General features: G+C 39.5%; 1 protein-coding gene across 1 annotated transcript in view; it reads left to right on the top strand.

The window, feature by feature from the left end:
• MOSMO (modulator of smoothened) overlaps positions 1 to 15065 on the top strand; it is a 68067-nt gene extending 53002 nt beyond the window's left edge. Inside the window, exons 2-3 of the mRNA XM_021086492.2 lie at positions 5000 to 5212; positions 11045 to 15065. Coding sequence (XP_020942151.1) covers positions 5000 to 5212; positions 11045 to 11229 — 398 coding nt within the window. The 3' untranslated portion in view covers positions 11230 to 15065. The remainder of the gene's footprint in view (positions 1 to 4999; positions 5213 to 11044) is intronic.
• Positions 15066 to 15375: the final 310 nt, after the last annotated feature.

Below are 15375 nucleotides of genomic sequence, written 5' to 3'. Positions count from 1 at the left end.
AATGTTTATTAATCCCTGCCTTGTGCCCATTGCTGCAGGCCAGTCTGGGGGTTTCCAATGAAGTAGACAGTGCAGTTCCCTCCTGAAAAGCTCATTTTCTGTTTGGAGTTAAAAGGAGCTACCTTAAAATCAAGTGCACGATTGTGTGATTCAGTCTAAATGTGTTCAGAGAATTTGGAGAACATAAAAGATCTTGGCTGGTGAGTGATGGATTTGAATCTACAGGCAGGAGCTAATTCTCGGAGGCAAAAGATGAAATTTAAAGACCTGGTGAAAGTTTGGTTAGTAACAGTTAGCTGAATTTACAAGATTCAATAGTAGCAGCACAGGAGCTCCCATTGTAGCTCAGCAGGTTAAGGACTTGACATTGTCTCTGTACAGATTTAGGTTCAATCCCTGGTTTTCTTAGTGGGTTAAGGATCTAGCGTTGCCGCACACTGTGGTGTAAGTTGCAGATGTAGCTCCAATTCGACCCCTAGCCTGGGAACTTCCATATGCTGCAGGTGTGACTACAAAAAGAAAAAAAAAAAAAAAAATAGTAGCAGCACAGTTACCCCTGCAGATCTTTACACTCGGACAACTTGTGGTTTGAAATATGTGATTCTGATATAAATTATATTGCCCTAGAACCTTACTCAAGAAAGTGAATTTTAGCAACAGTGTGACCAACCACTGTTTGCACCAGCCCTTGCATAATTTATTTAAGAAAAGTCTATTTTCACTGAAAGTGTGACAGTCTTGGAGTCTCAGACCACTACAAAAATGTGAGCGCATAAGAGACACTCAATAAAATGTTTGTGAATTGATTGTTTTATATATGGTACAGCTTACTGTTGTTAGCATTAGCTTTCCTTTCTTCCAGAACATAGCTCTTGGTCTTGACTTGTGGTGATATAGACCTTAGTAAATACAGGAACATAACTCTTCTTTTAAAGCTGAACATCTGTCAGGTTATTTCCATTTGGTTTGTAGAAAGTATGTCTATAATTTTCATTTTCTTACTTGTTCTCTTTGTATTCACTTGGTGTGGTATGCCGGTCAGGAGAGGAGGAAAAAATAATCCTGTTCAGAAAGATTAACAACCGACAGGCACAGGAAGTTAAATTTGACCCCTAATGCTCCCTGCCATATCCTTAAATGGATAGTAAAGAAGCAACATAAGGATACTCAAATATTTTGAAGGAGAGATGTTTTAGTTATGACTTACTGAACCTACAGCTTCAAATATTTGCCAGCAAATAAAATAGTTGTTAAATGTTAATCTCAGTCCACCAACTATATAGAATTACCAATGAAACTTTCTTTCTTTTTTTTTTTTTTAGGGACCCTCAGGTTCCCATGCCAGGGGTCCAATCAGAGCTGTAGCCGCCAAACCACATCTGCGACTTACACCACAGCTCACAGCAGTGCTGGCTCTTTAACGCACTGAGCGAGGCCAGGGATTGAACCTGCATCCTCATGGTTACTAGTCTCATTTGTTTCCACTGAGCCACAATGGGAACTCCTGGAACTTTCTTTGTATTTTAAATGAAGTTGTGAAGAAAGTTGTTGCTATCATCAGAATCCATAACTTTGCTAGCGGGTCTTTCATTGCCTATTCTTACAGTAAGTTTAGCGTTTACAAATGGGTAGTGACTGCAGAGGGTAATTTGCTTCTAATGAATTTTTTTTCTTTCAGTTATTGTATTTTGCATCTTTTCTTGTTTAAATTTTATATCTTGTATCGCTTTGGTCAGTGTTTCCTGTAAGTTATCCATCTTTGCCTCCAGTTTATTTCCAATGTCTTGCATCATCTTCAGCATCAACAATCTAAAGTCTTTTTCCTGGAGGCTGAGAATCTCCTGATCACTTAGCTGATTTTCTGGGGTTTTTCCTTTCTCCCCCATCTGGGTTATAGTTCTCCATCTTTTCATTTTTATAGGTTTTTGGTGTGGTGACCTTTTTACAGATAATAGAGTTGTAGCCTCTCTTACTTCTGGGGGCAGCCCCCCTTGTGGCTCAAGTTGGTTGGGGGCTTGCTTTAGCTTCCTGATGGGAGGGACTGATGCCTGTCCACTGGCAGGTGGGGCTGTTTCCTATCCCTCTGGTGGGTAGGGCTTTGTCTCTGGTGAGATTAGAGGGGGACGGGTCTAAAGGCAGCCTGTTTACTGATGGGCGGGGCTGTGATCCCACCGGGATTGTTGTTTGCCCTGGGGAGGTTCAGCGCTGATGGGCGGGGCCAGATTTCCCCCAAATGGCCACCTCCAGAGGAAGGCAGGCTGCTGAATATTCCCCAGAGCTTTGCTTCCAATGTCCTTCCCCCAAAACCACACTCACCCCTGTTTTCCTAGAAGGTCCTCCAAGAACTGCAGTCAGGTTTGACCCAGATTCCTATGGAGACTTTGCTTTGCCCTGGGACCCAGTGCACGTGAAAGTCTGTGTGCGCCTTTTAAGAATGGGGTTCCGTCTCCCCCAGTCCCATGGAGCTCCTGCACACAAGCCCCACTGGCCTTCAATGCCTTATGCTCTGGGGCTCTTTCTCCCAGTGCCAGATCCCCACACATGGGAGTTTGATGTGTGGCTCAGAACTCTCACTCCTGTAGGGGAGTCTCTGTGAACCAGTTACTTTCCAGTCTGTGGGGCTTCTCACTCGGGAGGTATGGGGTTGCTTATATCACGTAGTCACCCCTCCTACCTCTTGATGTGGCCTCCTCTTTGTCTTCTGGAGTAGGATATGTTTTTGAAAGTTTCCGGTCCATTTGGTTGAAGATTGCTCAGCATTTGGTTGTAAATTTTGTTGTTTTTAGGAGAGAAGTTGAGCTCCAGTCCTTCTCTTCTGCCATCTTAATCCCATCTCTACGGAGGGTAATTTGTTAGAGGTTTTTTGCTGAGTGATCAGGAGTGGTTTCCTGTTAGGGGTTCTTGAGCACTACTGTAAACGTCTTCTTTATTTCTAAAATTACAATAAAATGTCTTATCCTAATAAGACACACCCTCTCCCCCAAGTTTTCCTTTCAAGCAAACTTTTTAGTGTTTCCTTTGAAGAACAAGTATGCAGCTCCCTGGTACCTACTTACTCCTGTCCCCTCCCCGTTTCTGATTTCAAACGGTTACACAATACTTCAAAAAATTAGTGATTGTCAGAAACTTTGAACTGCTTGACTTCTCTTGGGCCTATAAAGTCACTCCACTCCAAACAGCAGCCAGGAGGAGGGTCAGGGTGGTATTACTGTGAAGGTTTGCCCACTTTCCCTCTGTCACCCCTCATCTGCCTCCATCCTGCTGGAGGTGATCTCATAATTGTGATACTATTTGCACCCAGGTGGAGATGACGAGAAGGGCCTGTTAGATGATTTGAGAGAAAAGGGTACAACTGGTTTAGTGTCTTTCGCTCTTTTGAAAGTGTTAAGAGTTAGCATTAGAAAAAAAAAAAAAAAAAGACACCTCAGTTTTGAGAAAATAACTGATTTTTCTGTTTTCTTTAAACACATTGATTATTTTGCAGGAAACCCCCCTCCCTCCGACAGCCCCGCCTACCCACCTATACATCTGTCAGCTCCAGCCCGCATCTGTTTTCTCCCACCACAGGCAGCTTCCCGAAATGCCTTGGGAATTTTATTGACTGTCCTCAAAACAGGCGCTTGTGCATGGCAAGTGCTGTGATTTTGAGGTTAATGTCTTTTTGTTGTAGTTGTTGTTGTTCAGATGAGAAGATAAGACCACAAAAGATGGGAGAAACCTATTATGTTTTCAGTGGCTCCAGAAATTTGTTTTCTTATACTTTAGGCAGCTGTTTTCCCATTTGCGGTTGCTCTTAAAGGGGGAAACAAGCAACTTTTACTCAAAAGTAACATTCTAATTGTTCTTCTAGTGGGGAACAGGATGAAATACTCTTTCATTTTCCTTATCTGGGTTTCTGTAAATTAATTCACTCCAAATTTGATAGAAGGTTTCCTTGGGTTTGACATGAGAACATGTTTGTGTAAAAGTAGCTCTTGATGTTTAGCAGAAACCACTTTCATGTTATTTAAATTGGAAATGGGAGAGGGGGCGCTTTAAAAATCAGCACTAATGCTTTTATGCGCCTCTACTGAAGCATGCTAGTAATGATTTGGCAACACGAACACTTGTACATTGTGCAAAAATTGTTGAACTCATGAAATGAGGTGAACCTCCTAGTTTTTCCAGCATCTTCTTGAATTTAATGGAAAAGTACTTATATTGTAATATTCTTAAACCTTTTAAGTTTAATAAAATATAGTGGTTCTAATATTTAATTTGCTTACTTTTATTTATACATTACACTTAGACACTTTTCAATTATTTAAAATGTGTGTTTTGGAGTGCCTGTCGTAGCTCGATGGAAACGAATCTGACTAGCATCCGTGAGGACGCATGTTCCATCCCTGGCCCCGCTCAGTGGATTAAAGATCCGGTGTAGCCATGAGCTGTGGTGTAGGTCACAGACACGGCTCAGATGCTGTGTTGCTGTGTCTGTGGTGTAGGCCGGCGGCTACAGCCCTAATTTGACCCCTAGCCTGGGAACCTCCATATGCCACAGGTGCGGCCCCAAAAAGACCAAAAAAAGGGTGGGGTGGGGGGGTTCGCCTCAGCCAAAATAAAATAGCATACTTGAGTCTTAGATCTGAGAGTAGAGAAGTTTCAGTTCTTTCTGCCTGAGTGGTAAACTCGCAAGAGCAGAAACTCTTGTTCACTGTGATTTCCTTGGAGCCTAGAACAGTGCCTGATGCAGGTACTCAGAAAGGTATTTGATGAATGACTGAATAAATTGCTTTCTATGACTTGTGAGGGTTTGTGTGTGTGTGTTTCAGTTCGCTTTATCTGTTAAGCCAAGTATTATGCTGTAGCAGAATGCTGAAGAGTGGCACTCAGTAGACTTAAGCGCTTGAATGACCCCCCCAGGGAGAAATAAGATTTAAGGACTAAAGGGGTATTTGTAGGGACAGTTCCCTGGGTGTGCCAAACCCACTAAAATATTCCCACTTTTGCATCTTCCCAGGAGCACTCACTGTGGGCCTTGTGCGACAGTGTCAAACAATCCATGGACGAGACCGGACATGCATCCCACCTCGGCTTCCCCCAGAGTGGGTCACCACACTGTTTTTTATCATCATGGGAATCATTTCATTAACTGTCACATGTGGTTTGCTGGTGGCTTCCCACTGGCGAAGAGAAGCTACAAAATATGCTCGATGGATAGCATTCACTGGAAGTAAGTAACCTGTGCTTACTAAATTTGTCTAGAAGGCACTCACACTGGTATATTTGTGAAGATAATCAAGAATCAGTAATAAGGACTCTCTAATCATCAAAAAGCACCACTTCCGTACGGCCGTCAGATAGACTCTACGCGGTCCCACCAACTCTTCAGAATTCTCATCACGAGACCAGGACATCCAAAACCTTAGTGGCTTTGTATGAAATTGTATTTAACGCATTTTATTTTTACTCACATTGCGACATCAGTGTTCCAGGTCTGTGACTCAGACCTAACCACTAACCTGAGTCTTTTCCTCTTCCTAAAGGTATTGGTATCTTCTCTGAAAATAAAGATAAAATCTAGAAGAAAATACACAGAAATATAAATTAGATTAAGGTGGTGATTTGCTTTTTAATATCATTGACTTTTAGTTTCTGCTGCTATTGTGTGACCATTGAAAAATCAACCCATTTTGTTATTTAATAATGGTTTATCAGCATTTTTTATTTCATTAAACTATGCCCAAGGGTATGATATATTTATATATTACACATTCTCTGGTGCTTGACAAAACTGGTTTAATTTCAAAACACAACAGAGGGCTTTTCTCAAGCTGAAAGCAACAAAAATGCACAAAGGAAAACTTCTGTAATTCTTTTTTCTTCTTTCTAAAGCAGTTTTGCGCCCCCCCCCAACCCCCCCGGCACAATGTTTGTCAATGCCTGGAAACATTTTGATTGTCACAACCAGGGGAATGCTACTGGCATCTAGTGAACAGAGTGCAGGGATGCTGCTAAACATCCTACAAATGTGCAGAATGGCCCCAGATGGCAGTAGAGTCCCATTGAGAAACCCTGCTCTAAAGAACAGAATACCTATGCCAGATGCTATGGGATTTAATTTCTAATTCAATATGTTATAATCATCTCAGGTTTTCATAAGTTTTCTAATAATGAATATCATAACACTGCTTGACAGTGTAATGTAGAGTGTATGATAGGACTAAGGCATAATCCCATGCATTATTGTTAAAAACTTAATGCATTCTTGAAGATCATCATAGGGTAGAGATATTAGTTCCTGAGTCTGTTTCTCCCTATCTCTGTGAAACTCTTTCAAGAGAGTCCTGGAACTGTGGTGTTATTTTTGTCTCTATAACTCCCTCAATTTTAAAATTTAGATCACGTTGCCGTTGACATAAGTCTTTTCCATCCTTGTTAAGAAATGTGAAACAAGAGTTCCCGTCGTGGCGCAGTGGTTAATGAATCCGACTAGGAACCATGAGGTTGCGGGTTCGGTCCCTGCCCTTGCTCAGTGGGTTAAGGATCCGGCATTGCCGTGAGCTGTGGTGTAGGTTGCAGATGCGGCTCAGATCCCGTGTTACTGTAGCTCTGGCGTAGGCCGGTGGCTACAGCTCTGATTAGATCCCTAGCCTGGGAACCTCCATATGCCGAGGGAGCGGCCCAAAGAAGTAGCAAAAAGACAAAAAAAAAGAAATGTGAAACACGTTGATGATCTAGTTTAAGGTCAGACTTCCTGAGACAGTTCTTTTCTAAATAATAGGGTCTGGAGGCAGTTATAGAAACATGGCTACTAAATTAAAGGGTATTGATGAGAAATTTAAAGACCCTTTTCTCACAGATACAATTACCATCCAAATAGAATTCACTCTTTAAGGAGTAAAATAAAATCAAAGAAGAAGGATTTAGTTTCTGGATTTAGTTGAAATTTGGGTATGCTCTGAATACCAGAAATCTAAAATATAATTCACCAAAGTAGTATGAGTCAGAGAAAGCATTAAGATGTTCACATGAGCCATTGGTTCTTGTGACCCAATAAAGGGGAAGAACTATGATTCTTATTTTTCATTCTTCTGCAGAATATTTAAGTACTTGTTTAATATGTAGCTACCTCCAAATATAATATTTCCTTTTTTTAAGTAAATAACAACGCTCTAAAATAGTATGTGCATGATACATAATTTAAAGCCCATGAAAGGGTCACCAAGTGAAAAGTAGGTCACATCTGTGGCCCTGTCACCCAGTCATCCACTCCTTTTCTAGAAGCAGCCATTCCTACCAGTTTGTGGGGTTTCCCACCAGAGATGTTCTATACATAGAATCATATATGTATATGTGTGAGTGTTCTTTAAATATATATTTATTCTATACCTTGGTGGTTTTTGTTCAGCAGTGTATCTTGGAGGAGTTGATGTTATCTAAGTATGCCTAAAGCTGCATTCCTCCGGGCTTCCTTAAATACATTGCTTCTGTAATCAGAACTAGTCTGCTTGGGGTGGCAGCCAAGAGAGGAATTGGGCGCCCCCTGCTGTTTCCATTCAGCCTTTGAAAATGCACTTCATCTCTATCACATGTATTTTTATTCTAGTTAAGCTGTAGTTTTGGTAAGAATACGAAGCTAACATTTTGTGGTGGATTTACACAGTGGGGAAATAGCCTCTCAAAGGAGAGCCACCCATGATGAGTCTCACCTATGGGGGCAAGAGTGACTCTCATCCTTGCCTCTGCCACCCTAGTTTACTCTTCTCTCAGCACAGCTGATTCCTTGACTCTCGCCACCGAGAAATCTGTGTCATTGAGGATGTGAAGTTAGGTCTTTGCAGACTTATTTAAGACCCGTATATATCACAAGTAGATATTTTCATAGTTCCCACCGTGGCTCAGCAGTTATGAATCTGACCAGCATCCATGAGGATTCAGGTTTGATCCCTGGCCTCGCTCAGTGGGTTGAGGATCTGGTGTTGCCGTGAGCTGTGGTGAAGGTCGCAGACACAGCTTGGATCCTGCTTTCCTATGGCTGTGGTGTAGGCCAGCAGCCACAGCTCCAATTCAACCCCTAGCCTGGGAACCTCCATATGCTGCAGGAGCCGCCCTAAAAAAAAAAAAAGGTATCTTCGGCATTAACAATAATTTAAGATCTAAACTAACTTTACAGGTCTCAATATGAGCTTAAAAAAAAAACAAAAACAAAAACAAACAAACAAAAAAAAACATCCACTAACATTAAATTTCTCCAGGCAGTATAGAGAATCTAATTCCTTGGACTAAAACCCAATATTGGATTGAATTAGTTCATTGCTTCCTTAAAAATTGATTAAGCATTTTCTAACCAATTTGGAAAACATTTGACACTTGTAAAATATTAAAGTCTACTTTAAATATAGTTGTTAAATGGTTACTCCATCATAAAGGATAGGTTTTTATTTTACAGTAGAAAATAGAAAATAGGATAGGAATGAAGTTGGCACATCAATTAACAGAATGAACAGCTGTAATATCTGCATATCTCTTAAGCAATTCTTAATTGTTTTAGTATTTCTTGAGATTAGATTAATCAACATTAAAGAACAAATTGTTTTTAAGGCAATAATGTTGTCCCATTGTTTTTATTAGATTGTGTATAGCTATTTAGATTGTAGTTTCTTTTTACTTACCAAACCAGATTAAGGCATAAGAACCATTAGAGATTGACAGATAACACTGATAAGGGGGCATTGACAGCCTTAATAAAGTTATTTATTGCTAACTGTACAACAGAAAGGCCCAAAGATCTAATACTTAATACCTGAATTTTTCACTTGTTCTGTAAAAGGTATCCAAAAGAATCTAAATTCGCTTATGTAACATTATTTGGTGTGATTGTTTATCCAAAATGAAACAGGATCTGTGTCTGTTTAATCTAAAATAATCCACCTAAATGGTACAAAGCAAACAAGAGTGCTGGTGTCTGTCTTTCTTTCTTTCTTTCTTTCTTTCTTTCTTTCTTTCTTTCTTTCTGTCTGTCTGTCTGTCTTTCTGTCTTTCTTTCTTTCCTTTCTTTCTTTCACCTTTTAGGGCCACACCTGCGGCATATGGAAGTTCCCAGGCTGGGGGTCCAATCAGAGCTATAGCTGCCGACCTATACCACAGCCACAGAGCCAGAACTGAGCTGCATTTGTGACCAATACCACAGCTCATGGCAACCCTGGATCCTTAACCCACTGAGCGAGACCAGGGATCCAACCTGCATCCTCATGGATTCTAGTTGGGTTCGTTACCACTGAGCCAGGATGGGAATTCCTTTGTTTGTTTGTTTGTTTGTTTGTTTGTTTAATCTCTTTATGGTGTGTTTCTTAAACTAGTGTATTGCTTAACAAAAGGCTACTTTGTTTTGGCCATGCTTATGGCATGCAGAAGTTCCCAGGCTAGGGATCGAACCTGGCCATGGCAGTAACAACACCAAATCCTCAACCACTAGGCCCCCAGGGAACTCCAAAATGTTCCTTTTTAAAATGCATTTCTGGAGCTATCTCCATCCATAAAATATTCTTAATTGGCTTTTTCAGGACCCTCCTATTAAATTTTGTTGATTGAGTAACACAAAAATACTTCAGGACCAGTGTCAGCTGGTATGTTTATCCAGGACTCTGTCAGTACTGCTGGGGATGGGTTTAACCCAGAAAAGTTTTCTCATTGTTAATAATGGGAATGACTCTGGTAATTTGTCTTCACATTACACTGAAGAAATGTTTCCACCTTCAGAGAAATTCAAAAGACTAAACATTTGATCAACTTTCAAAAAGCAGAAAATACTTTATTGGAAAAGACAACCTGTCTGTAGGTAATTTGTGTTCCCTACGAAGAGTGTTTCTTTGGTAGCACAGGAAAGCATGCTATCTCCTAAAACAGTCGACTGTGTAATTATAATTACTTCTGCCCAGACACTGGGTTTTCTGACGTATTTCTAGAAACGTTTTCTGTATTTCAAATAATATATATTTCATTATGTTTTTATACAAAACTCAAAGCTTTCCTCACCCTTCCCCCACTTTACATGCTCTGTATTCAGAAACCCGGGAGAGGTTTGTGTTTTGTCTTGTTTTGTTTTTGGAATATTGTCCATGATGAGAGAGAACCACTCTGACATTTGCTCCTCATTCCAGAAGTTTCTGGTTCCTTCCACTAGCTGATATCAAATCAGAGTAAGGCAAATGGTACTAATATTTGTATGTACCTTTTCTCAATTCTTTCTAGCTAATACCAACTGAGAGGAGCAGATAATTGGCAAAATAATAACCAGGATGATAATATTACGCAACATTTATTCAGCACTTAGTGTCAACCGGACACTGTGCAAAGGACTCGACATTGTTTTGTTTATCCTTCTACTATTTACCCATTTTCAGGATTTCAGAAACCTAAGATTATACCATTAGTAAGAAGTTGAGCCAGAACTTAGCCCCTGTCTGATATTAGCCAGACTGCCCTTAGTCACTACTTTCAAAATGGTCAAGAATTGTAGGAGTTCCCGTCGTGGCTCAGCGGAAGTGAATCCTACTGGGAACCATGACGTGGCGGGTTCGATCCCTGGCCTTGCTCAGTGGGTGAAGGATCCGGCGTTGCCGTGAGCTGTGGTGTAGGTCGCAGACATGACTTGGATCTGGCATGGCTGTGACTCTGGCATAGGCTGGCAGCTACAGCTCCGATTAGACCCCTAGCCTGGGAACCTCCACATGCTGTGGGTGCGGCCCTAAAAGGACAAAAGACAAAAAAGCAAAGAATTGTATGTGTGAGTACTTAATAAGTTTGGAGGCCTTCTTTAAGGTTGATGTTCGAAACTGTATATAAAATGCTAACCCAGCTTTTACTGTATTTAATTGTTAGGCGTTGGGGATATCATGATGTGTAGTATAGAGAAATCTTGATAAGTGTGGACCATGTCATAACAGGTTTGACCATGTCATGAATCCACAACCGTTCTTAGAAACTCCTTTGCGCCAAATTTTCATTGTTTTCTTAATCACCAAACCATGTTACTAATGTTGTGTTTTGGTTTGTTTTACAGTGATCCTTTTCTGTATGGCTGCCCTAATATTTCCAATAGGATTTTACATCAATGAAGTCGGAGGTCAACCTTATAAATTACCCAACAACACAGTAGTTGGGTCATCATATGTACTTTTTGTCTTATCAATTTTCTTTACAATAGTAGGACTTCTATTTGCTGGCAAAGTTTGTTTACCAGGCTGATGAATGTCTAAATTGCTTGACTTTTTATTATTTTTTATTTTATTTTTTTATTTTTAGAGGGTGGGGAGGACAAAGGCAAGGCATCTGAGTAGTCCTCTCATAGGAAGATGCTTAGATGAAACCGATGCTGAAAAGGAAAAAAAAAAAATGCTTTGATTTGTTCTCACTATGCACTTTGGATTTAAAAACAAAAAATAAGGAGAGCCTTTTCCATAACCAAATACAGACAATAGTGACTAAATCTCCTGAGCATATTTCAGGCAGTCAGGTCTGCACTGTGATAGCAACCTAGTGAAGGAGAATGCTTTATATTGAAAAGCATGTGGCCCTTTGTGACTCTGTTGTTCCATTTTTAACGTCTAATGATTCATTTGAGGGAGAAAAAAAAAAAAAAAAGAGGTCTAAGTATTTATGAATCATGGTGGACCAGAGGGATGCAAGAGAAGTTCATGTGGGGCTGGCCTCACCTCCTAAGAAATTAGTGTTCACAGCTTCCTTGTAATGGTGTGAGCCTTTGGCACCAGAATGGATTGCCATTGCATTACTGCACCAAGAAGCCAACAGATCAAAACCTGTTTGCTAAAATGTATGTAAAAATTCTGAAATTCCCTGTTCTCTGTGTACAAAAGAAAAAAAAAAAAATCAAACACTAAGAAACATGTTGTTGGGGGGGTAGGTGGGTGGGGGAAATGTTCCTTATATTTATATAAATATATATATAATATATATATTTTGCTGATGCAGTATACAGTGTGTATATATATGTGTGTGTGTGTATGTGTGTGTAAATTTATATACACACACATGCAAACAGTTCCTGGAAGAGAACTCTGAATGCTTTGCTAGCAAAACACTGTGGTGTGCAAACCTAGAACTCAATAGACAAAAGCCATTTATCTGAAGGCTGCATAGTGGAGAGAGTCTTCAGTTTACCTCATTCTTTGTAGCAGCCCTTGATTTTAACAGGTTTTTGTAATAGGTACAAATAATCCCATACCTTTCTAGGTGCAATTTTAAGTTAAGCTAAAATTCTTTGTAGGGTTAATTTATTTGTATATGATAGTAGAAGGTAAGATCATGTCAACCTTATAATTTGGGGAATCTGACACTATTTAAATTATTGGCAACTGTTGTCTGTTGTACAGAGGTTCTCTTTTTCTACTGGCTTGGTCTGTTACATTAATAATGCATTTTATATGTTCAAGCACACAACTTTGCAGAAATACAAAATTCACTAGTAATATCAACTTACAGTATTTTGGCTATTTATAACACTAACTTCACTCTGCTATAAAAATTAATATTCTTTTTATCTGTAAGCACTATTACTAAGCTCCTTTACCAAAAACCTGAGCAATACAATATTTTCTTTTTGTGCTCTATGCCTTCGTTTGCTGAAAGCTAACGTTTTTGCATTTGCTTTAAGGGGCTGTACTAAACCCACAGCTTTACGTTTTTTCCTAAAAGAAGCGTTGCAGCTAAGCCTTGAACCCATGGATGGCTTTGAGATACAGTATTTCTCTTCTCCACCTTTCCACGCCTTCATGTCAGTGCTTAGTTGCTTTTCCAGGTGAATACTATAGATAATCTCCTGTTTGAAACATGGGGCAGGAGGGTCTTTCATGGCAATGGAGTCTTTCATGGAAACCGCAACCCAAATGTCCCTTTCTGTAGAGTGAGGGTCCCTTGTAGTCCATGCTTCACACAGACTGAAATGAATGCACTGTTTTTGGTTTTTTTTGTTTGTTTGTTTTTGTTTTTAAAAAAGCTAGATTATAAATTATAAAATGATGGCTTCAGAGATGGGGCTGCCTCCTCAGATATTCAAGGTATGAAGTGGAGGAGCCCGATGTGTTTCACACTGGCTTGTTGGACATTCATATATCTTACTGTTAATTCAGCAGTATTTTATTGTAGAAGAAAACCCCAGTGTTTCAGTTCAATCAGGAGTCGGGGTGAGGGGCAGACCACCCCTGTGGTGTTCCTTGAGTGTGCCGAAGGAATGTCACACCTTTCCTCCCCAGGGTCCAAGAAACTTGTGGGAAATACCTGAGGGAGACTAATTTTCCTTAAGTATTACGGTGTCTAGTCAGTTCTCAGAATACCACTGGACGTGCGCTATGGACATTTGGGATTGCAGTTCCCATTGTGATTTGATTGGTCCTCGGTCAAATGGATCAGTTTGAAGGAAAGCTTTTGTTGTCACCATTATACCACTGAAACAAAGTGTTAGCAAAGTATGGTTCAAATTAATTTATGATATGACCAAGAGCTTTTCTCTTCCAAAAGATGAATTTTATTGTACATAGTTTCTCAGAATAATTTTTAACTGGATCGAGCATGGGGAGAGAAAGTTTCTCAGCTGCTAAGAATTTCCCCATTGTTTGCCTCTTTCACTTACAGTGGTATTGCAGATAAGATTGCAGAATTTAAGGTTTTATTTGTATCTATTACACAAACCATTAACTTGTCTTTAATTTCATCACTGTCTTGGAGGTCCAGTGCGCAAAGGGCTGATAGGGGACAACTCCCTCTACCAGTCAGCACTCTAACCCAGGATTAAAATCATCCCATCAAGTAGTAGTATGTGAAGTCAGATCTTTGTACTCTTCCAGACCAAACATCGAAGTGGACTCACTCATATGAAATTCTATAAATCCTGTAAGTGAAAAGATAGACAACTGTCAGCAGTTGCTTTTAAAAAGGTCACTATAATAAGTACTATATAGTACAGTATTAATTTATAGCAGGAAACCGTATCTTGTAAACTGTATATAAAACACTGTTTAATGGTGCAATCATTTGTCAAACTTTTGTCTGTTACATTGTTTTTAGAGTGTGTGCATTCTTCTCATACCTAAGAACATCACTGTAAAATCTGCTGAAGACTATAGGTTTTATTTGCACAAGACTTAATTAGTTTTGAAATTTTGGGAAGCTCCTATTGAACACGCCTAAACATCTGTAAACATGAAAAATCTTCAGTTCATTAAAAGCAAACATTTCAGTATGATTCTTTCCAAAGGTAATCCATGTTCTATGTTGTTAATGTGTGTATGTAATTTTTCTGCCTCTTCTCCTTCTTATAAATCTATTTTCTGTTTCATTTGTTTTGTTTTTGCAGGACAGCTCTTTTTTTTTTTTCTTTTTCTTTTTCATGTTCTAGATGACCAAAACACTTCATTGATTTTTACCCTTTTGCCTAAATCTTTGATATCCCTCCTTGATGTTCTGTGAATTCACTTGTTTAATCTCTTAAGTTAAAATAATGAATTGTCCTGGTGACATACAATCTGTTGATTTAGAGGAAAGACCCTGAAAAAGTATTGGAAACTAACTTTGGATATAATACTTGTAGCTGTTACTTTGCATCGTGGGCTTCATGGGAAGAACATGTTGCATTTATTTTGTCTTTATTAAAAGACTACTAGCCACAAGTTACTCACTGTAGTAACTGTTTTATCATCCCACTTTGATCTTCTTTAAAATATTAAATTTACATTTGCGATTCAAAACAGTATGCTGTCTTTCAGAACTAATATTTGAAGGATAAAAATATATGAAGGAAAAAAAGCAGCCTGTGTAGGTTGGCTTCCCTGCACAGGACTTACTAGTTACATCACCTCAAGAGATTTTAAAGCTTGTGATCGAGGCCTGTATATTACCCCAAACTTTATGAAGAATTGTTTTCTAATTGGTTATAACATTTTTCAATTAATAGTTTCAAAACAAAATTGTTAATACAAACTGTATAAAATGAACATAATTTTCTTCACTTGTATTTTTGTTATTGAGCAAGTTTATCAAAATAAATTGTCTACTAAAGAAACTAAAAAGCCTTCCATTACTTTGAAGTCAGCTTTGAATTTTAAAATATATTTCAAAATTTGACGTCTCACAGAGGTCTCACATACTCACACAGTGGCACTTCCAAGCCCCTCGGTTTGGTTTTGTGGTTAGCATTGTGCTGGGGGTGGTTCTCCCCCCTGTTCCTCTGCCCTCACTCCTGGCTGCCCACTAGGGAAAAGATGCCATTGAGATTGCCAAGCATGGATTAGGCTGTGTTTACCAATAAGAGGAGGCGCTCAGCATGCAGATGTGGCACTCTTTTGTGTCATAGTTCCCTGGACTAGGAGAGAGCTACTG

This window comes from Sus scrofa, chromosome 3 (assembly GCF_054392235.1).
Source record: "Sus scrofa isolate SSC_HxYL_T2T_F1_AM1 chromosome 3, Sscrofa_HxYL_maternal_Yorkshire_Landrace_v2.0, whole genome shotgun sequence".
Classification (NCBI taxonomy): domain Eukaryota; kingdom Metazoa; phylum Chordata; class Mammalia; order Artiodactyla; family Suidae; genus Sus; species Sus scrofa.
The sequence above is the reverse complement of the archived record's forward strand: the minus strand, read 5'-3'. Positions and strand labels throughout refer to the sequence as shown.